Source organism: Triturus cristatus, chromosome 4_1 (genome assembly GCF_964204655.1).
Source record: "Triturus cristatus chromosome 4_1, aTriCri1.1, whole genome shotgun sequence".
Taxonomy (NCBI): domain Eukaryota; kingdom Metazoa; phylum Chordata; class Amphibia; order Caudata; family Salamandridae; genus Triturus; species Triturus cristatus.
This window is the reverse complement of record NC_140585.1, coordinates 880846396-880869906: the sequence shown is the minus strand read 5'-3', so window position 1 is coordinate 880869906 and position 23511 is coordinate 880846396. Positions and strand designations below refer to the sequence as shown.

The 23511-nt window shown below is 43.6% G+C and overlaps 1 protein-coding gene across 1 annotated transcript in view; it reads right to left on the bottom strand.

Annotated features, from left to right (window-relative positions):
• LOC146855703 (uncharacterized) overlaps nt 1–23511 on the bottom strand; it is a 1104791-nt gene that overhangs the window by 767346 nt on the left and 313934 nt on the right. Inside the window, exons 14-17 of the mRNA XM_085653597.1 lie at nt 18936–19094; nt 5858–5983; nt 3760–3909; nt 2273–2404 (exon numbers count right to left, since the gene is read on the bottom strand). Coding sequence (XP_085509723.1) covers nt 2273–2404; nt 3760–3909; nt 5858–5983; nt 18936–19094 — 567 coding nt within the window. The remainder of the gene's footprint in view (nt 1–2272; nt 2405–3759; nt 3910–5857; nt 5984–18935; nt 19095–23511) is intronic.

Here is a 23511-nt window from a genome sequence, read left to right as displayed (position 1 = left end):
GTACTGACACACATTCACTATGAAACCGCAAGCACAAAAGTGAGACACACACACTGCAATGCACAATGAAAAGATGTATTCTCTGTGAGCCAATGGCGTTGGAGTTAGGGGTGCGGCAGGTGCTGCAGCACCCCTAGACCTGGAGACAGATCAGACAGATAATGGAAAACAATGCAGTATTAGCTGATTGTTCCAATGCAGGTGAACGCTCAATTGTAATTAAGGAGAGCGCAGAGGACAACTTTCAACAAACCGATGCACATCTACTGGTCATGTACAGCTGTGTTTACATTATGTGACTTCAAAGAGATGGCATTTTCTAACAGACTTTTGTCACTCCTGTATTCGGGTCTTGGAGAGTGAAAGACTGGGGCACACAAAAGGCACCAATGTAAAAATAGCCTCTTTTTACAGTTTACAAATATTAAACATTAGCACATTGGCACATTTTCATTTGGGCCTTTTAATCTAGGAAAGTGGTGGAAGGCATTTTGGAAGTAAGGGGAGAAATCAAACCAACACGCATTTATTTTACCCTGGTGTATGGTCGAACCCACTCTAATTTATTAATGGACACTTTTAAAAATCTCCTTCCTTGATTATAATTTGTCAAAATGCATTTATATGTTTAAGGATATTGCATCATAATGAATCATTGAGCCACATTTTCATAACAAAAAATGCCTTGGGCGGCCAGCCCATCCTTCCTTCACTCTCTCAAACATGTGCTCCTCACTTTAAGTTTCTGCTCCTTTGCTGCACACGCTTGTTCAGTAACACCAGGATTTTCTAGAACTCCTATCATTTTCGTGAGTCAGAAAAGCATTCAAGAACCACTGTACCCCACCCCTCGCCGTGACAGAGTGAGCATTGTTTGTAGAGCTCACTGTATCCTGAGGCACCTCAACACTAAGGGAAGGGGAAGGTAACTGATGAAAGATGCTGCAAATGCGGAGAGCGGAAGAGGACAGAATAACTGTGAAACATCGTTTAGAATCCCAGATAGTGAAGGGGCAGACGACAATTTTCTAACTATAGAATAATTCCATTAATTCCTTTTGGAAAAGGACAGTTGATTCCAAGCCATGCATTGCAGAAGAGACTGCCTCTACTGCCTTTTATCGAGGTATGGCAGCGCTGCATTACAGCTCTAACACTAGGAGGAAGCATTAGGGGCAAGTGAAGTTTAAACTTAGCAAAGAATGCAGGAAATCTTCCCTCTGCAACAGTGGGGGTGGGATTTTGGCCTTGTCTGTCGATACCTTAGGCAACAGTTATTCCACCAAGATAAGCTTCAAGACAAGAGTCCTTCCTTCCTGCAGCATGTCCCAGTGGAGGATGTCCTAGGGCAGAAAATACTGAGTTGTCCTGGTGGTCTGCTGCAACCCCTCCAATGAAGATAAGAGGTGCCAGGAAGGTGAAGAGACAGTGTGAGTGTACACGGAGTGTGTGGCATGCGGCAGCTTGGGTCCGCAGTAGCTCACAGCTTGGAGGGCTTTCAAGAGGACTTCCTAGCCAATGAAAGGGCATGGCCAGGGAGTGAGGCGGGACACATGACTTTTGGCCAGGCGTGGGGCCTTGGATCAGGGGAGAAGAACTGCCCCTCTGAGCAGCATCAGTCCTCTCATTGATCTACTGCAGTCGTCCAGCACCTGGAAGTGGCCCGGTGCCGCAGCAGGAACTGGTTCCCGCTGCAACGAAGGCCCGCTGAAGTGGCAAAGTTGTGAATTTCCCAACTCTGTGATTCAGCACATCCTTGGATATACATTTTTTCGGTGGAACACCGGTTTGTGGGGTTCTATGTGAAAGAAGCGTTCTTAGTTCTGCCATTAACCCAAGGAACAATACTGTATGGTTGACATTGGTATCAAGAGCATGGTTTCCAAATGAGCGAACCCGTGATGTCATAAAAGATGATTGCCAAAAGAAAGCATTGACAATCAATAACAGAAAAAAGGACATTAAGAGTGAAAGTACACTAATAAAATTGAATCAAATATATGTCTGTTTTTGTAAGGAGAGGCTAAGAAAACGTGACTTTTGTTTGGCCCAAAAGACATATTTTGCAGCATAAAATACTATAAAACATCTTAGCAAGCGAGCACAGCATAGCAAAAATTGGAGACGAGAGCAAAATATAAAAGGGAATCAAATCACATCACACAAAACAGGCTACCGAGCAAAATAACACAGTGGGACACAGCACAGCACGATGCAGTGCAGCACGCGGGCTCAATACTTTTCTTCTTACCAAACGGGCTCCAGGACCTACCGTTGAAAGGCGCCCAGGCGATCTTGTAGCCTGTGATGCCCGAGGGCCTCTTCCAGAGCAGCTTCAAACTGTGAACACCAGAGTCTGCGATTTTCAAATCTCGCACAGCCTGAATCTGGATGGGGTTGGAATCTATGAAGCAAGCCGAGAAACGTCACATTCAGAAACATATCGATCTCCCCATTAAACCCCTGTGGTGATCTCTTAATTCTATAGCCCTCTCTGCAGTAACTATACATTAGACACTGTGAACTCTTTTTTTGCTGTTCTATAATGCTTCATTCCACATGAACAACCGTCATGTTGTTTAATCCACAGATCATTCTGCATGCCCAGGCTATGATGACGTGTTTGAGTTCTCTCACCTATGACGTGCACTGTCCTAAGTTCACTGCTTGCCACGGAAAAGAGAGAATTCTCAATCAAAGTAGTGCAGCGTCTGGGTTCTTCACTGTTGTGCATTTTCTCAAGATGTTTTGCTCTCTTCTCATGAGAAAACCCTGCACCTGTTAGTGTGTTAGTACCTTTAGCTACTTTTCTGTCAGATGTGCACTGCTACAGCTGACTATGTCAAGAAAAAAGGAAAAAATCAAAGTTCGGGAAATTAAGAGATCGGGTTAGCATCAGTACTTGATGATTGTTACCCCTCGTAGCTTTGTCTTTCTGGGCTGTGTTATCGCGCATTTTGCATATTTCTGGATATTAAGCATATTTCAGTCTCCAGGTGGGCTCAGGGCTAGTGTTGTATTTAACAATCCATGTAGTAAGATACGACTAAAGTGCTGTCTGCAAAATACACCTTGGAGGGTCACCCTGATTGATAAAGAAATCTTTAGAATCTGCATGTAACATGTTTATACCCCAGCTGATTCAGATCCAAGGATACTCATTAGAAAGATCTCAAAAAGAAAAAAAGAAAATAAGTGAACTGGGGAGGAAGAGGAGGCACAAAGGAAAGAGAGAAAAATTAGGAAGAAATTAAATATGCAAAACTAGGAAAGCAAAACGAGCATAGGGCATTTGTAGTAATGTGTTTGATATCATTTGCCTGGCACCCATAGAGAGTCAAATCAAATCACAACACCAGCTGCTATTTGGAAATTAATTCTTCAAGGTTGTAAAATTACCACTCCCAGATGTTGAATTTTATTAGCCATTTCTTGCTATCGCCTTCAAGAAGAAGCAGTGACAACTGCAAACCCAAACTACAATATAAAGAGCAGCAAATAGGAATCCTACAGTATAACATGCAAATGGGATGGGCTGTAAAAACAAAAGGAAAAGAGCAATTAATTTAAGAATCATTAATGCCTATAAGACCAAACAACAAGGTCCATTACAACCCCAACAAGTCCAAAGTGAAAGCAGATGGACCCTTACATAAGAAAAACAAGACTTGTGATTGGAGGAAGAAATGTGGGATTTCCTCAACAACCAGATGATGAATCATTCAGCACTGACACAGCTCAAACCGAAGGAGTACTTACCGGTGTTATGAACAAACGTGGCTGCCGGTCCCTCCGAGTTGCTGTAGATGGCATGGACACTGATGGTGTACTGAGTGTTAGGTCTCAATCCATCAATGCGATAGAAGAGAATGTTTGGATCTAGGTAATGGCTTTTCACAGCATCTTGGTCTGAAAGGAAAATGCATGACATTTTAAAAAAAATCATTAAAGGTGTAGCAGTGTTGGTGGTGTGTGTATAAATAGATGATTCTGTTCAGGGGTGTCTCAGTCTTGCTACCAGGTCTGACTTTGCTTCATCTGATGTAACCAAGTAGAAGGCAACATTATTCTTCAGGTAATATTTCTAAAAAACATGTTTGTTGTAGAACATGATGGTCAGTAATTGTAAACAAGAGAGGGAGTGAAGAGGTTCAGTAAGTGGTGGACATTGTGGTCAGTCATAATCTAACAAAATATTGGGGATTCTGTGATAATTAAAGAATAACTGTTTCCGGGTAATAAAAGTGACCCTAAACATCCACTGCAACACCAGTTGCTGCTTGGTTAGGTGATGGTGAAATGTGAGTTGAATGACGGCAATGGGCAGAGCTGATGGTGCCTTTGAGTAGAGGTCCTCCACGCTGGTCTCCTAAAGAAAGCACGGACCAGCGTCGCATGGATTATGAAAGTGAAATCTCAGTCATATATTCTCAATTTGTGATCTAGTTCCTCTGAAAGGCACGGAATTCCCCAATGACTCACAACACCCTCATTCGACAACAACATTGGGCTACTTTGCCCACAATGCAGATATTATTAGCCATTAAAAATATTCTGCATTGTAGTCAGCTGTCTTGAAAAGCACTTGGGTGTGACTTCCTGCGTTATCAAATTGAGCAGATCACTGCTCGAGATGCTACCATATGGATGCTGTGTACTTGGCTAATTATTTGTTACATTTTTGGCTCATGGAATCAGTAGTAGTTCATTCAATATCCAGTTATGTTTTTTACACAATCTGCTTAGCATCTTATCTGCTCTACTGCTGAACGGTCCATTTCATGCAAAGAAAGTTGCTCTTTCTCTAAAAAAAAAGATTCCTCTAATGGACTGTTCCTGGGCTGGACGTCCTCTGGTGATGAAGAGCTAGCAAGCGACAATTGTATGCAGGAGTTGCATAGGTTGCATAATCTTTAGAGCTAATTGGGTGAGACGATATTCATGTGACAGATGCGAAAGAGATTCTGATCAGATTCAAAATGGTCAATTGCAACACGAGGACAATCTTTAAAATGTCCCAAATCATATACATGGAACATGGAACAGTCATCAACATAGAGTATTCATGAAAGCAACAACAAAATCTCTGATACAAGCGAAACCTTACCATGATATATCAAGTATATTTGTCATACTGACATGTATCATGAATCTGCTGTTTGATTGCTGTAGTTTTTAAATGTCTTTATTTCTGTCAACATGGGAGGACAGCCTTCCTGTGTGAAGGGCCATTGAGAAATGCATTAGCAACTTTAGATATGTCTCTGAAAACCAATAGTTTTGCCAAAATGCAAAGTATCTATCGAAAGATTAGCTGCATTTTTATCGGAGGTGAACCCGGCCGTCTCCACTCAAGTCTATTTTCTCAGGTCTTCTCGGAATTCAGCAGGCACCAGAGCGATCCTAGGTGTCAGTGGGCCGATATCTGTTTGGTGAAGACCAGATGGTGCTTGTTGGTGGGGCGCGATATCTGGCTCGTGGAATCAAATGGAGGACCTAAGGAGAGAGGCTCCTACTCTGTCGCCATCTTGGCCACACCCCATTTAACTTTACCCACATTTCTTCAAAGCACTCTCCAAACCCCACAACTCCAAAGTTGTTGGTAGTTTGCCATTTTACATATTGATTATGAGAAATGTTCACAGTTCTCAAATTTGTGAAGATGATCAACATTCTTTCCTAGAGTGAATAAAGATGAGCATAAGGTGTATGACGGACCCTACTCCACGCAAGTATCTTTAATATTTGCAGTCACGCTCCTTGTTTCATTAATGATAAAAAACACATCCAAAACAAACCATGCCCATGGCAATAAAATACAAATGAGAATTCAAGATTAAAGAGTTTAACCACCAACCTGTGTCTGCTGTTGGGCTCCAGGTAATCTTGTATTCGGTGGCTCCAGCCGTGGCACTCCAAGCAAGAGAAATGGATGTCCCTGTGTACGACGTCACCTTGAAATTGGACACATACCCCAAGGGTGCTGAGAACCAAAGCAGGAAAGACTTTAAAGTCAAACAGCAAGCTTATTTTGTGCAGAGAAATTCATCAGGTTTTTTTTTTAGAATACTAGAGATTGTTACAAATGGGATCTACTCACGTATACTGTGGCAGTGATGTGTGCGAATGGGGTAGAGACTTATTAAAGGATGCAGAAAAGATCAAGGATAATGGAGGCTCTGTCTTGGACAGATTTATTTATTGATTTAGTTATTTTTTGATTATTTATACATAAGATTTAGGGCATGATTTAGAGTTTGGCTGCCCGGTTCTCTCCATCACAAACCTAGCGGATAGCCCGTCCGCTGTATTACAAGTGCATTACATCCTATGGCACTTTTAATATGGCGGACGGGATATCCGTCATGTTTGTGACGGAGTATCCCTGCCATCAAACTCTAAATCAGACCCTTAATCTTCCCATTTTAGTTGCTTTATTAGATTAATTATTTGTATTAAATTTTTAATTCATTGTTTTTCATACAGTATTTTAATTTTAATTAAGGAAAACATTACTTAATTCTAACACTAAGTTTGCAGCCTGTAACGCGGGAGATCACATGTCCGCACACGCCTGACATTGAATGTTCAGTTTTGAATGTTACAAGTTGCTTTCCTTCAAAGAAATCCTTTCGCTTTTCAGGTTTAAACTCAACATGACACTTATAGGTATCATTCCATTGTCAGTAGAAATGAACATGCTAGAGTAACACTACATCTAATGCAATCACACAGTGATTAATTCAAGGGGCCACCATATTTAGCAATTTTTATCTCAAGATCATTCATGTAAATGTCTTTTGTAAAACATTGTCATATAGGTTCAAAACAAATAGTGCGCACAGTGAGTAAAGAACCACAACGTAAATCAATACATGACAGGAAAAATAATCAGTGTGAGTTTCTTTCCACAAAGAACATTGAATTTAGTTCATAAACCCTGTCTGGGCTGTATGTAGTCTACGTTTGTTTATGTTCTGTGTGTCGATGACGTTTCGACCAACAAGGTTAACCAGGTCTCCTCAGGACAGAAGGAATGGTTGGGGCATCTAAAGAGAATGAATACTTGATGATTAGTAGCAAGTAGAGGTGATCTCAGAGGCACTAGTGAGTGTAGTATACAATACTACCTTGTGTCCGGAATAGAAGGTGAAAATTCACCCTGAGTGCGTAATAACACTGGGGATGAAAAGAGAAGAATCCTGGCTCCTGATCGCATACTGGATTCTGCTGGCCGCTCCACCCGTACCGTGCGGTCCACCTGTAGTCATACGATTCTTCTCAGGAGATAAGCGTTTCATGTCAGCGAGGCTCCTGTTAATGACGTGGGGACTGCCTACTTACTAATTAAGACCTCCTTCTCATACTGTGTTTTACAGGTTTAAAATATGCTCCTTGAGTAAGTTGATAATTTCTTATCACCTTAGATCCTTTGGGAATTTAACTGTTGCGCTCTCCAGCATGCTTTTTCTTTTCTTTTTTGTCACCTTCTAATCCGGACCCAAGGTAGTATTGTAAACTACTCTTACTGCCTCTGAGACCACCTCTACTTGATAGGGAAAATAATGGATGCCTCCAATAAACCTCTATCTTTTCCTGCGGCACTGAGAATTTCTACCATCAAAGGTTTTCTGGCTCGTGCTGTGGGGTTGTCTCAAAAGAGATTGAGATTGTGGAGTGCTGGGGGGGGAGCCAAGATGGCGACCGGAGCAGACGCTTGAGCGCCCGGCTCCGTCGGTCCGTGGCCTCGGACTACTATCCTGATGCTCATCCTTGCCGATTCTCGAGGTGCACCGTGTGCGAAGACGCGCTGACCGCGCTGCTGCTTTCCCGGAGTCTCAACCCGCCCGGATGCCCGAGTTCTGGGTGCTTTTGTCCTCGGCACTGAAACCCTGCGCCCTTACGGCCTTTGCCGGCCTCCTGGAAGCTCCGCAGTTACCGGACCAGCTAGCGCTAACCTGAGCCCCGCGGTCCCGATCTCGCCTTGCACCATGGATCGTTGCCGGATGAGCTCGGGGAGAGACGGCCGGACACCTTCTGCACCCTGTGCCTGACGGGCTGGAGCTGTGGGGTGGGCCCCGGTGCGGTGAGTCTCCTGCCCCGCTCTGAGGACCGGGCTGCGGGGGGCTGCTGCCCCCTTTGCCTATTGCCTAGCCAGCGGCGAGGGGGACCGGCGAGAAGATAAGCGACTGTCGGCCTTTCCTGTTGCGGCGTAGACCTGAGGGGAATTGACCCCTTGCCACGACCCCCCCCCCTGGCCATTGCACCGTATAGCGGCAAAACATGGCGTTGAGTGCCTGCTCGCGGCTGGGGGGTGATACTCCGGTCTCGCCCGCTGCCCACTTCGCCCTCCCTCTTCCGGACACCAGCTCCACAGTGCCGTCCCGGATTGCTGCCGATGTTGGGGCCCGGCTTCCGCTGACATGCGGCTCCGTTCTGGCTGTCCTGCGGGACTTTCAACTACAGATGTGCGCTGGCCTGCAGGCGCTGAGTGAGAGGTTTGACCCCATACTGTCGGCTGCGGGCCGTGAGCGCACTGTTTGTCATCCACAGGGCGTGGGTCTCCCGGTGCTCTTGTCCTCTTGCGGGGACGCAGCGGCGGTGTATGATTGTGCTACACTGGTGCCTTCATCTAGCGCTCCCGGCGCCCAGGGTCCACCGCTCTCCACCTCAACTGCGGATACTTTGTCTTCCTGGTCATGGCTGCCTGCTTCATTGTTCCCTGCCTCACCGCGTCCGCGAGGCTATCCTGCTGAGCGATACCTAACGGCTTCGAGGGACCGTCCGCGGTGGCCCACTGCTGCCTTTTTCTGGAACTCCTGTACCTTACTTGCCAGGTTTGGATTTTATGTGGTGCAACGAGGGACCCCAATCGGTGGTCGGCGGCCATTTCGTGATCCTACTTCACCATCCTCTCACAAGCGGCCATCTTGTCTTTGTCTGCTCGGGACACGGGGCCTTCACGCAGGAGCTGGTTTAATCCCAAGCCCGCGATCGGGCCAGGGCTAGACTGACTTCTATCGCTATGGTTTATGGACGGGCTGGCCTGGGACTGGGACTGTATGTATGTTTTGCGTGCACTCGTCGCGACTTGTATCCCTTGCTTAAACTGTGGTGCCATGGTATCTTTGCATGCCGTTTTTTGGCGTAGAGGGCTTCCAGTGTGTGGGGGCCATAACTGGCTGATGGTTCGGGGCGCTCTGGTGTCCAGTGGGCTCCTCCCCACCTTCTTTTCTGCTTTCTTCCCTTCTTTACTCTGTTCCTACTTTCTCTCTTCTCTATATTTCGGGTTCATTGGGCGACAGGCACTATGCTGGGGGGGGGGTAGGCCGTAGCCTCCGCATTGGTGTAGGGTGGGGGGGTAATACTCTGTTCTCAATTAGTTCTATGGGCCTTTCTTCTTTTATGTCTCTGTGCTCTACTTTCTTCGATTCGGGGTCCGGGTGTGGGGTGGATCGAGTGGGGGCGGCTCTGGAGGGGCGCGTACTTGCTCATGTGACTATCCTGATATATCTCTGCACCGCCTCACTGATTGAGATTTTACTCCCATTGTTGTTCTTACTGATGTTGCTGCTCGCCCGTGTGGTGAAGCTATCTTGCGGACTCGAATCTACTTTGCTCTTATCCTTCATTGACTTTTTTCTCTGATAAAATTATCAAAAACTTAAAATTAACCTTCACCTCTCCTTCCCCGGGTTTCAAAGATATCTCCAGTATGTAACTCATAACCTGTTGTTAATCCTGACCGTTGATGCACGGGGGCTGTAATGTGGGTATCAGTGCTTTACTGTATCGTGGCCGGCCTGACGGTTGTAGGCCCGTATTTGTTCTTTTAAGATGCACGAATAAAGGTTTTTAAAAAAAAAAAAAAAAAAAAAAAAAAAAAAAAAGAGATTGTGGAGTGCTGTCTCTCCTTGATGGAGGACAGTCTCCTCCCTCATAGACTGAGTCTGACTCAGTCCATGGGAGACCCTCCCGCACGCCCAGCCTGTCACAATGTTCGAGCCCGGCGAGCAAACGTAGGAGGAGGGCTGTTGCTTCTAAAGTGAAATCTACTCTGATTAGCTCTGAGTCATAAACCAAGGACCAATTTCGGCAGAGCCTGAGCTCAGTGGGTGCCTTGATCGATCTACTTAAGCCGGAATTTTACGCCGTCCTGAGTGCCAAACCTGACCCTATTATTTCTGGGCTGGTGTCTATTGAAGCTAGTTTGTCTGAAATCATGGACTGCAAGGGAGCGAGGCTTGGTGAGTATGCAGTATCTGGGCAGGTGAAGCAAGGAAGTCACACTCACTCCAACACTGCAGCCAGCTGTTCTGCCGTACCTACATCTGCTGGCTGCAACTCTGCTATAGGAACTCCTGGCTGGCTCGCGGCCGTTGAGGGTAGTTCTCCTAGGAATGAGAACACTGTACCCCCTGGTAGCAGCCAGCCACTAGGAACTATGACATGTACATCTGCCGCCTGCATTAAGTCCGTTTGTCATTGTCTTGGCCAATGTCCACATGTTACCTACAGGGTCTGCTGAAATGACTATTGAGCTGAGACACAAGTTTACTCACTGGTTAAGTTAAAAAACGAATTTACCTGTTTGTCCTGCTAGTGGCTGGTCTGATACTTCAGGCTAATAAGGGCTTGAATAAGTCTAACCTGAACCAGCATTTGCCCGTTTCCTATTTCTATAACAACCTGGCCCACATGTCAAGGAGCCCGGATGTACCAGCGGGTTTGGTGCAGCATTCGGGGCTCATTATCTCTAACCGTTTCGAGCCACTTTCCACCCTGGCTTAGGTGGATTGACTCTCTGATTGGGGGCATAGTAATTGTAAGCCAGTGGCTCCTTTGCCACCCAACAGAGTGTAGTGGGATCCCCGATTGAGTTATCAGGTAACATGATAGTCTCTATGCCCAGGTCTACATTGGGTAGTGTCAGCGGTATTCAGTCTCCAAATTAAGCCAATGCTGGGCACCACAGCCTTAGCGTGCTCAGTTGGATTGTTGCGGGGTTAATGCTAAGATGGAATTCCAGGCCTGGTTGGACTAGGTCCAGAAATTTGATTTTGTCCTGTTGCAGGAGACCTGGGCTATGGATGATGTCTTCTGTGATAGCTTTGTAAGCTCTGCCCAACATGCCCTCCAGTAACTCTCAGGGCAGGCTAATGCTGGCCTGCTAGCACGATTTAAGGTTACCTTGGGATGCACTATAACAGCATCGATACAGGGAGTAGATTTATCCAGGCCTTCTATTTATAATGGGTGTCGAATGTTAGGTTATTTGTTATGAATTTTTATAATGATGATGTCTCCACTAAGGTTAACAAGAATTTGACTGCCCTTTCTTCTTGCATTAATTTTTTGTACACTAGTCCTCTCTGTATAGGGCAAGTTTTAATCTGTTGGTTGCAGGACTTTTTTACACAAAGCTAGGGTGAGTTTCTACCTTCTGAACTATTCTGTCAATCTTCCTGTCGGGATTGTGATGCCAGGGGTTCCTTACTCTTTCCCATGCTTCCCAGTCACAACCTGTATAACGCCTTCGACTTCCTCGATCGTGACATCTCTAGGGCAGTTACATTTACTGGAAGAGGTCAGTGCTCCACCACTGACTATGTTTTTATCTCCAGGAATGTTTCCACTAGAATTGCTGACAGCGCTGTTATCCCCAATGTTTCAGCTACCATAATGCTCTCCATCTTTCTAGTAACTATTCTGTGATGGCTAAAAGGGGCACTTTGGTGGGTAACTCTTTGATAAAGGTTAAAGACAATCTGAGCAGACTGGCATGGAGGCACGCTGATACTGCCTCAGTTTTAGCCGTGCTCGTGGCAGGCAATCAGACCAATGTTTCAAATTGTCTCTCTTTACAGATTGATAGACACTTGGTAGCTGATGCCTTCGTGTCCCTGGGAGATGCTATAAGAGCAAGTCTAATTCTCATGAAGAAGGTTAAGGGAAATGATCTGGGTGTGGTTTCATGGTTTGATAAAGCCTGTATTTTATGTACAGTACTACCATCTACCATCAGGTCCAGGGCACATCGATGGGTAGCACCTTTGTGCCCAGTCTGGCGGGACTGTACATGTTGCATTTCGAGGCCACCAACATCTTCACGAACACAAACCCGTTACAGAATAACCTCATTACCTGGAAGAGGTACATAGACAATGTCCTTATCCTGTGGAAAGGAACTGAAGAGACCTGCACGAAATTTCATGAATGGATCAACACTTTGAACCCACATCTTCGATTCACAAGGACATCAAGTAAAAAATCTATCCCTTTTCTGGACCTACATATCACGTTAGAGGAAGGACATCTCCACACGAAGACCTACAAGAAGGCGACGGACTGCAATAGCCTGCTGAACTTCAAAAGTCACCACCCCAAGGCACTCCGAGAAAATTTACCTTATGGCCAGTTCTTGAGGTCCGACGTAATTGCAGTAACATCAGTGATTTTGAAGAACGAGCACATTTACTCGCCTCTAACCTACAAGACAGGAATTATCCAAAGAGTTCATCCGCACGGCTAAAAAACGCGCCAGGAACAACCACCGTCAGGGTCTGCTTGAGACTAAGGTTCCACATACAAATGACACCATAACATGTGTTACGACCTTCACCCCCTTGTCCAATAAGATAAAAAACATTGTCTGACAAAATTGGAAGATCCTCAACACAGGCACGCTCAATATTGAGTATCCGCGTTTTGCCTTCAAACGGACCACGAACTGGAGGGACCAACTGGTGAACACACGACCAAAATCGAAAAAGAAAGCCCAGGACACCACCTTGTGGAATCTGCCACCAGTATCGGGACACTACCCTTGTGGGAATTGTGGGGCCTGTTCCTCTACCGCCCACAATAAGAAACTACAACTGGACGATTTTGTGTGGGAACAGCGCACACATATAAACTGTAACACCAAAAACTGTGTGCACCTTATTACCTGCCCCTAAACCAAAATGACGAACCATTTCATTGAAAGTGACACTCATGTGATGACCTACAATGGACAATCCTCGAGACTAATCATCTGTGGAGGGGAACAACCTTTACAACGCAACTTTTACAACGCACTACCATTACAACGCATTTTTTACAACGCATAATCCATTACAACGCATGACATTACAACGCATGACACTACAACGCATTTTTAAAAACTACCTTTACAACGCATTCCATTACAACGCATACTACCATTACAACGCATACCATTACAACGCATAATATTACACTACACTATCCAACACTTACCCTACTGATGCACCCCCTGGAGTTAGAATAGTAATTTTTACCCCTATACTATCCAACACTTACCCTACTGATGCACCCCCTGGAGTTAGAATAGTAATTTTTACCCCTATACTATCCAACACTTACCCTACTGATGCACCCCCTGGAGTTAGAATAGTAATTTTTACCCCTATACTATCCAACACTTACCCTACTGATGCACCCCCTGGAGTTAGAATAGTAATTTTTACCCCTATACTATCCAACACTTACCCTACTGTTGCACCCCCTGGAGTTAGAATAGTAATTTTTACCCCTACACTATCCAACACTTACCCTACTGTTGCACCCCCTGGAGTTAGAATAGTAATTTTTACCCCTACACTATCCAACACTTACCCTACTGTTGCACCCCCTGGAGTTAGAATAGTAATTTTTACCCCTACACTATCCAACACTTACCCTACTGTTGCACCCCCTGGAGTTAGAATAGTAATTTTTACCCCTACACTATCCAACACTTACCCTACTGTTGCACCCCCTGGAGTTAGAATAGTAATTTTTACCCCTACACTATCCAACACTTACCCTACTGTTGCACCCCCTGGAGTTAGAATAGTAATTTTTACCCCTACACTATCCAACACTTACCCTACTGTTGCACCCCCTGGAGTTAGAATAGTAATTTTTACGCCTATACTATCTAATACTTACCTTAAATGTAATTTAATATTATGCGTTGTAATGGTATGCGTTGTAAAGGTAGTATGCGTTGTAATGGTAATGCGTTGTAAAGGTATTTTTTAAAAATGCGTTGTAGTGTCATGCGTTGTAATGTCATGCGTTGTAATGGATTATGCGTTGTAAAAAATGCGTTGTAAGTGCATGCGTTGTAAAAGTGTGCGTTGTAACGTCATACATCCATCTGTGGAGTAGTAACACACTCATACGCCGGGAACAACGGTGGGTCCACCGATTAAAAACCCACCAGCGGGGCTTGAACGACGAAATTCCTTGGGTCGAACTTTAAATCCTCCTGTGGCTTCGCCTCCAGTTCCTTTCCGGATTACATATGGCATGAGCATCCAAGACACTGTTAAATTCAGCTAACTTTGCCCTATACAAATAGTTCTTTTTCTCTGCGTAGTCAGGTTTCATATAAAACACTGTGCTTGATCAGGGCCTCATCACCGTGAGTCCTTAGATATGGGCCATACATAAGAACTGTTTCTGGCCATCAGAAATCAGGACGAGAGGGCCAGGTAGATCGCTCCTTTACCCACATAAGGACGCCTTCCCTCTATACATTATACCCTGACGTGTGAACACATCAGGCATTTCCACAGACATATGGAATACTCAGCACCATGTGTATTAAGGGCCCCTGTTATTCTGCTCCTTTTCTGCCCCACTGCTTCTTTACTTTCCTTTCCATCTCTGACCATGCCGATCTCACTAGCGTCAGGTAAACCCTGACAACCAGGACTGCACACGTGCGTAGATCGAGATAAGACATGGATGATTTCCATACATGCGCAGAGACAGCTAACCACTGATACTATACACTGATACATGCGCATGCTGCATTTCGCGATTGAACAACCCGGAAGGAGGATCCACCCAGTTAACAAGCATGGCAAGTTTAAAAGCCCCGTTTTCGCCTTGCCTTACTCACATACGGGCAGGCGTCAGACGGGGTAGGTGCTTACGAGCGGGCACCCGAGCAAAATTTGTATGTAGCAAGCTTTTGTGTGGCATGATTGTTTCCTGACTAGCTTACGCAAACAGGATTTTAAACCTTTGACCAGTCCACTCGCTGTTGCTCTTTCACACGCATTTGTCATTTATCTCCCCCCCCCTTTTAGCCTGGTAAGGTGCTGGGCTTCTGACGCATCTAGCTCATGGAGTATCTCTCCCCCTTAGATTAGGTAAGGAACCAACAGCCTTGTCCGTCTCTCTTGTTTTCAGAGCTTAGTTCCGCAGCGCCGGCGGCGCCACAACTCCTTCTCGCCCTTTGAGCACAGACATGACCGCCTTAAGGCCATGGTGAGCCTAATATCCTACTAATTGGCACAATTTTGTACAATTGCCAAAGCTACCCCGCTTCTTTGCATTTGTCACACGACAATGGCCTTTACATCCGGGTGATATTCAACACCTGGGCTTTTGTTAAACGGGTCACTCCAGGAGACCGACCAGGACTACGGGTGTGATTGCCAGCCTATGTGGCATAACGCTTAATTGGCCCTGTTGTGTCCTCCCTGTGAGACACCACGTTGGAAATGGGCCCCTCAAGACACTTCCTGGTCAATCTCAGATTGTTTCCCTTTAAGCGTCTATGTATGCGCTAAACTTGATGTACATTACTGAGACAGACCCTATTGCCTCTCCACTGTCTTGTTGTCTATTCCTTTCTTCCTAGGTTACATCAGGAGAGGTCCAACTATTTAGTTGCAGGCAGTCTGTAGGATACACAGGTCTGGCCCGCCCTGATTCCCCTGAGGGTACTTCAACCATCTCATACCCTTTCACGGGCACTATTTACACTTCACTCTAATCCTTTGGTCCTGATGAAGCGCCACGGATCATTTTGACCACGTGGACGCGAAACATGTCGACCCCATAGTTACCCAGGCACATTGCGCCAAGGAGAGTAACTCCCAAATCTTCGGGTTTTTTAGTCTGACAAGGGTACAGTCACAATAAACACAGTCCTTTGGTAACCCTTAGTCGGTTTTAACCATGCACGTTCTGAATCACCTCCCACCGAACCCACCCTTCACACATGCATGCACCAGACGGCATTTGCTACAAGATCTCCACCAAAGCGACCCTTCGGGGTACCCGTCGGGCATTGCAGCGCTGACCCGACGAGGAGCAAACGCCCGATGATGAAGCATGACATCCCTTGGGATGTGTGAGGGTAACATGAGGCAAGACTAGGTCTTCCCTCCCATTAGTGGGTTCCAGACCTAGGACACTACTCCCTTCCTTTTTCACCTTCCCTACTTTCTTCTTTAGCGAGTGGGTAACAACCTGTGCCCCTCCTTCTGGAACAGTGTCTCCCCATTGTTGTGGTAACGGATGAGGAGCTTGACCTAGACTATGTAGAAGCCTGCGTTAAACTAGCTTCTGTTTTATTGTGGTGCTCTATCTGGTGCAACGCACAGGCCTCTCTTAGTAGAGACGTAATCAAGGATTGTCTGGCGTGCGCTCTGGGTTTCTCGCTGCCTTGGATACAGTATATGCAGACCAACTTCTCTAGCCTAGTCTGCTCAATGATCCAACTTCTATTTAAGCAGGAGGACATGAGGTGGCTGAAGGGAAATTTCCTGTTGAAACAGTCCAGGGAGATGGCGTTATCCACTTGAGACTCATTTAGAAAATATGTGGCGATACAAACGTGCCCTGGAATCAAACCTTATTAAGTGTGGGTTAATAACCCTTGGGAGAGAGATCACTCCTTGTCAGATTTTGCCTGGGTTCCATTAGATGGAAACTGTGTTTTCCCCTCAGTCAGTCTGATGTTTCCACCATTTGTTTTTGCCCCTGTGATGAATTATCTGACCAAACGATATAAACCATATTGCACTTTTTGCTTTTCTGTAGGTATCACAGAGATTTGTCTAGGGGATTGCTTACTCCAGCGGTTAGCAAAACAGAGATTAAAAACTGTAGACCTGGGCTCATATAGCTACAGTCACTGCAATCTCAGGAAGTATGATTTAAAATGGGTCTATTTTTAAAGTCAGCCATTAAATTATGCAACTCCCTGCTGTTTTAAAATGAGCTTTTATCCAACTTTAGCACTTTTTATTTCTATAATATGGATTATATGATTTTAACTGTGAATAGTGTTGTTTAATCTTATTTTTACTGTATTATGTTTCTTGATTTCTGTTTTTGTATGTGCTTTTCAGGGGCGGCCAGCTAGTACCAAGGGTGGTGAGGCAGGGGTACCAAAAAAATAAAATGACTTACCTCCGCAGGGCAACGTCCTCCTCCTACGGGTGTCTTCCAGGAAGCTCTTGATGCAGGAAACAGCACTACCCAATCCTGGCACTGCTTTCACACATAGAGTAGGCTCTCTCACAGCACTCCTAAGAACACTGAAGGCCATCGCTTTCTCTAACCCAGTTATCTAAGACAGCTAGGTCAGAAAACTTTAAAATGCCCATATCTGGCTGGCCATCCCAAGATGCCCGGCCTAACAGACATGCACATTTCAAAGCCCACAGTTCCCGGCTGCTGCCACTCAGCAGCGCTGGCCCTGCCTTGTCCTGACATTTAGTTCAGGATGGGTTGCTGAAAAGTAAAACGGAATAAATAAACTTTATTACTGTTTTATTTTTCAGCTCTGAGGCTTGTGGGGCGACGCACCTCTGCTAAAATGGAGGAGCCACCCCTTGTGCTTTTATGGTCATTATTTGGCCGAAATAAAGATGATGATGAAATGTATTTTCTGGACTTGCCAGCAAGTCCAGGGGCACCTAAACCCAGAGGAAGAAAGGTTCTAGGGTTTCAGGCTTCAAATATTTTGCTACCTTCAAAGTTGCCACCCTCACTTTAATGGGGTGTTTGAAGTTATCAGTCAAAGATGTGAGCATGCTTTGTAGCACAGGCAAATACTGATTGCCTTTTTCAATGTTAGAAAGTGTTTCCATATGGAAAGCATCCTCCTCCTCTCCTACCTGCAATGGGATTGTGTTTTGTTGTGTAGCTCTTGGATGCTAGCCTGAAGTGTCATCAGACAGAGAGGCATAAGTGCATGCAGTATAATTGCAGCGGACATGTTATGATTTTATGAACATATCCCAAGTATCTCACCTTCTAGCCCTAAATAGCTATATTACCCAAAGCAGACAGACAGCTTTTGTAGAGAGCAAACAGCCCATATCGGTCCTTTAGTGCTGCATGGTAGAAAGGGGCAGTGAATAACCAGAACAAGTGTAAACTATCAAAGGTGCCATTTTCTTAAATATGACACATTGTTTTCTTCGAAATTTAATTATTTTTTACTATCATTTATTACTTGCTTGTTAATTCATTTGTTTTTTATTTCATGGCTTGTGTTTTTTCAATGTGTTTATGTTTTTCTTTTAATTTATATACTTTTCTGATTATCGCTTATTACTAAATAACATTTACGTACTAATGAGTTCAACTTTTTCTGTATTTTAATGCACTTTACTTTTGCTTTTAGCTGCTTGCTCTGTATAATGCACTTAAACGTTTACACCTAATTTCATTTTTTCGTTTATTTATATACTACTTTTGAATTTAATGTATTGTTCTTCCATTTTTATTTCATGTGTTTTTTTAAATCCATTACGCACCTATTTTTCATTGGGTTATTTAGTACTCCCTTACTTCATCTAGGTCACTATGCTTTTTAATCATAAATATTTCGTTCAGTTTATTAGATTTCATAAGCAAGTCCCAGTTCAAGAATATAAACACTTTTTCAACACAAACAAATACCACCTCCTGTGAGCAAATTACCTCTATAAAATGATTGCATGGACATAAAATTACCATATATATTTTGCCTTTGCATTTCTGTTTTTTTAGGTGAGAAGTGAGAAGCCATTTGCTTCCTCATAGAGGATTACTAAGGGCTCACCCTCTATCACTGTTTCAGTTCCTGCCTCATCACTGGGCAAATCTTTCCCATTAATTCCTTTGAAGATACTCACATGTGCGGGCTGTGGTGGAGATCCCGGGCCCAACAATGGACCCAAAGAGGACGTAGAGCGAGATGACGTACTCCGTGTCATGAGCCAGGTTTTTCAATTGGTATGACGTGGAGGAAGTGTTCAAAGCCAGCTGGCGGGGGCGGTCCCTCCCGATGAACTCTGAGGGAAAAAAGCAATACAATGAACACATGAATGAGCACGCGTGTCACTTTATGTGCAGGTGGATCGTAATATGAGTAAAATGATGTGAATGCTTGTCCCTTGATAGCAATTGTAATGACACTAAGTCCTCCTCTTCCTTGTCACAATCCATACAGTATGGGGGTGATAGATGTGCAGCAAACATGCAGTCATGTTGCCCATTCAAATTTAACAAAACATGTATTTTTTTTATTAGGACATAAATACCTGACCTTTCAGTCAGAAATTCTATTTGCAATTCACATGAGCTGTCAACATGGATGAAGACAGACTGCACAGGAGAGAGGGAGCAAGACAATTTAGGACTGTCATAGAAAAGAGTGTGACTCAGTGGTCTGAGCATCACTGGTACATATGTATATACATTGAGCAAATCTAGACAAAAGGAGCTCAATGCTTTACAGGGTAAGTAATCCAAGCATCATTCTTTTTTCTTGTTACATTCATTCCGTGGATATATATACGAAGTAGTGTCAAGTATTTGACCTACTGCATTTGTCTACAAGCCATGCATGCCCATTTTCCTTAGGTAGACCAATGTTTTCAAACACCACATTGGATGGTAAGCAACTACTTGATGAACCATCAAATCAATGGCCAAAGAGGATTCAGTGCAGACCCATATTCTGAAATTGTAAAACTACCTACATTCAAGAGAACAGTGCTACCAACACACATAAACATAACCACATTAAAACACCAAAATGCCCAAACCAATAGTTGCATGGGTAAAATAAAAAGGAAAAACATGTGCAGAATTATTCAGCTACCAGGAGTGATGAAGCCTATTCTGTGCCCCCTGACCAGAAGGTGGACCGCATGTTGTTAGTATGATATAGAGATAGATGGTATAGTGATTGAAGTGCTGTCACACTGTGAAAAAAGAATGAGAAAAAAACAACAGGGTAAGCGCAAAACAACAGAACGCTATCACTTTCAGGTACGCCTGACCTGAGGAGAGTCACACAAGTCAAATGCACAATATGGGCAGCATCCCACAGCTGGAGCAGAAACCAATAACCTTGTCTCCATATGCAATGAAGAATATGAATCCTCCAGAAGAGAATATAGAAGGCAACATCTGTATTTCTCATAGTCTGGCTAAGAAACTCCAAAAGTGGGAGTTTGTTTCAGAAAAACAAAAGAACAATGACCCCGCCCCCCCCCCCTCCCCGGCAGGAGTTTTTCGAAGAGTCCACCATACTCAAGACAAACTCCTAACTTCATAATGTGAGAGTCAATATTTCCACTGAGCACCCAAGTGAAGCTGTGTCTCATTGTAAAAGTGAACTGCTCTAGAACTCCAGTAAAATGTAACATTGGTAGGTATTAGTTTAAGATTGGCTTATTTTTAACTGCGTGCATAATGCAGGAATTGGGCCTGATTCACAGACGTAAATTTACATGTGTAGATCTACTCACATGCATATCTAGTCCTACACCGAGGTGTAACGCTCCGCTTTTTAGCCATTTCCCATTTGTGAGTGGAGATTTACACCTAGGTGTAGGCTTGCATGTCCACACTCCCTTCAATGAGGTGGTGGAGCCTTCTACGACTGAATTTATGAGTGTAAAGATTATCATTAGCAGCTTTATACCTTTTGGTGAAGCTCTCCACAACTAGGAAAGAGATCTCCCTATAAGACAGTATGGGGGAATTTAATGAAGTTTATTTAAAATATATCTATATATTTTAATGTAAAATATAGATGTAAAATAAATAAAATAATTAAAATTACCCTTGAAACTAATAAAACAAAATTACAAGTTACTACACATCATATCTTCAAATTAAAATTGTATAACATTATAAAATAATTGAATATTATATTGATTTAATGTATAAATAGTCACTTTTAAACAATAATTTAAAAATAAAATTACTAACTTTTATTTTTGTTTAATTTGTAGTAAGCTTAGTTAAAAGCTGTTTATTTAATTCATTTAAATACAATCTTTAAGAATAAGTTACGGTGTTTCATTTAATGTGTTTAAATTAAGTGTATTGTTAGAAAATATGTCTGGCTATTTTTCCACCACTAAGATATTTACTGAATATTTCTAATTTAAATTTAAAATTAATTTTATTAAATTGACTTACTTCAAGACTGGTCTGGGGTAAATCCAAGCCTATTTTCACAAAACATTTACCTCTGTGTGCAGATTTCTGTACAGAAAAGACAGCAGAGGAAGAGATGCATCTGTCCAGCGTAGGCTTGTGAATTGCCTTTTGTAATACTACTTTATGAACTCCCAAATGTAGTTTGTGAATCAGGCCCACTGTGTCCAGATGTTTTCACAATACGATGCAAGTATAAAAATGTTTGCTCTTGCATCTAAAGCAAGAGCCATTTTATACCAACATGTGTTCTTTCAGGGATGGCCTGGCACTTTTCTTCAAAAAGCTCTGTCAAGCCATTGTATATTAGCACAGCTGAAAGTCTTAAAGGAATTGCATCACAAATCTCATAGCAAAATTAAAATCATCATTGGTAAGATGTGCAAGGTAGCTGAATAGCAATATTTATACATAATACATTAAATTGCATATGTGCATACTTCCGTAATAGCAGCACCATTAATGTCAGTGGCCCTGATGCAAATAACCATGTAGGCTTGAAAGTCAGTACTGATCCAGTTGAACCTGAGCCCAAAACCCTCAAGTCCAAATAGGCTTAAGAAGCAGTTCTCAAGCAACTGAGCAAAATGGCCAGTTACTGGCACAGGGGTATAAGAAGTAACAGAAAAAAGCATGTAGGGAAAACTAACAATTTCAGACATTCAGAAAAATACTTGTCTCCAATGATCTAAAGGGTGAAAGGGAATTTATCACTACTTGAATTATTACAAGTTCTCTCAGCAAGGGACGCGTAAGCTTACCTCGCTAGCAGACCCAAACGTATAGGAAAGTCATTCTCAACATCTACCTTGAAGCCTGGAAGGTCACTAAGCTTGAATCACAGAGTACGGAACACAAATCAATTACCCATCCTAGCCACAGGGGAAACCAGCCAGCAAAACATGCACTGTGATATGAATGTTGTGAACCGGAATTTCTGTGTGCAACAAAGTATTGTAATGCTTCACAAAACCTAATGAGGTTGTGGTGAGAGTATCTAACCTCATTCCATTTCAAAGGGGATTTAAATCTATGGAGGTGGGGAGGAAGACCTTCAAATTTCCAGAAAGACTAAACTTTCAACAGCAGCACTGAAGGTCGGAATATGTGTAACTGTAGCACCCTCCATCTTCTCAGGAGAGGGAGTGAGCCAGCCGAGTGTAATTGCCAATCCCCACACAAACCTTGAGGGTTTCAACAGAAGCATCCCCCAAGCACCATGAAGGGTTACCAGTCAGTAACTACCATACGTTGAAGATGCTGTCTGGTCAACAGTTTTCCATAAGTGACACCCCACCCTCCTAAACCATAATCTGTCTGGATGCAAGTGGGAGGGGATGGGGAAGAGGTGCTACCACACACAGCAAGGCTCTAGCTGCTATTGACAAAGACCATTGTAAAAGTTGATTTCAAGTTATCAAAATCATGTGCTTAATGTTATAAAGATTTCTGAACTTAAATGAGAGCACTGCACTTTGTAGAGCTGTATTCTTCTATACTTTCTGAACTAGGCCCCAAACTAGGCCTTTACTCCATCTTTGTTTGCAATGCAGCCATTGTTTCATGGAAGCTCTGTGTTCACACTCTATTCTTGAAGAACTATGGTGGAAGCCTTTTGCCACTTTCAAGGCACTTCCTGCTTAAGATAGTGTAGGCATATTCCTTTATGAGGCTTCCATTTGTTTTGTTTGTGTAACTAGATATGTACTGCTGCATCTGATGCCATTAGGTCAGAATATGACCATTCAATATTCAGTTAGGGGATAGTGCTAGGATGACGGCAGTCGGTGACAATGTATAATTCTGTAAAGTGTTTCGTTTAGCTTCCTCACCTTATATACACTGTGCAGTGTGCTATTGAGAAGTCTATCGTGAATTTGCGAGAATGTTTCTATTGTGAATCCTATTGTGAATTGTTTCCAATAAAAGGTGGTACGTTTTGGAGGGGTGCCAGTCTTTTGTTTCCCTGACTCTAGAGGCTGAATCTCTGTCGGTTTATCTCATGTTTAGGACCTGGAATATTTTTATGCTGAATGTTCACTTCATATCATGCTCTGTACTGCACTTGATTGAGCCTTATACTAATTTCTGATACTGATCTTATATGTATTCTGACCATTGTGTGGTATCCTGCTCTTCTTGATGTTTTGTCCTTCCTTTGTATTCTGCGCCCTGCTGCTCAGCCATTGTGTGAGGGATGTCATGGAATGTTCCTGTGTGTCTGGTTGAGTGAAATGTTAGTTGGTGTGTATGGGC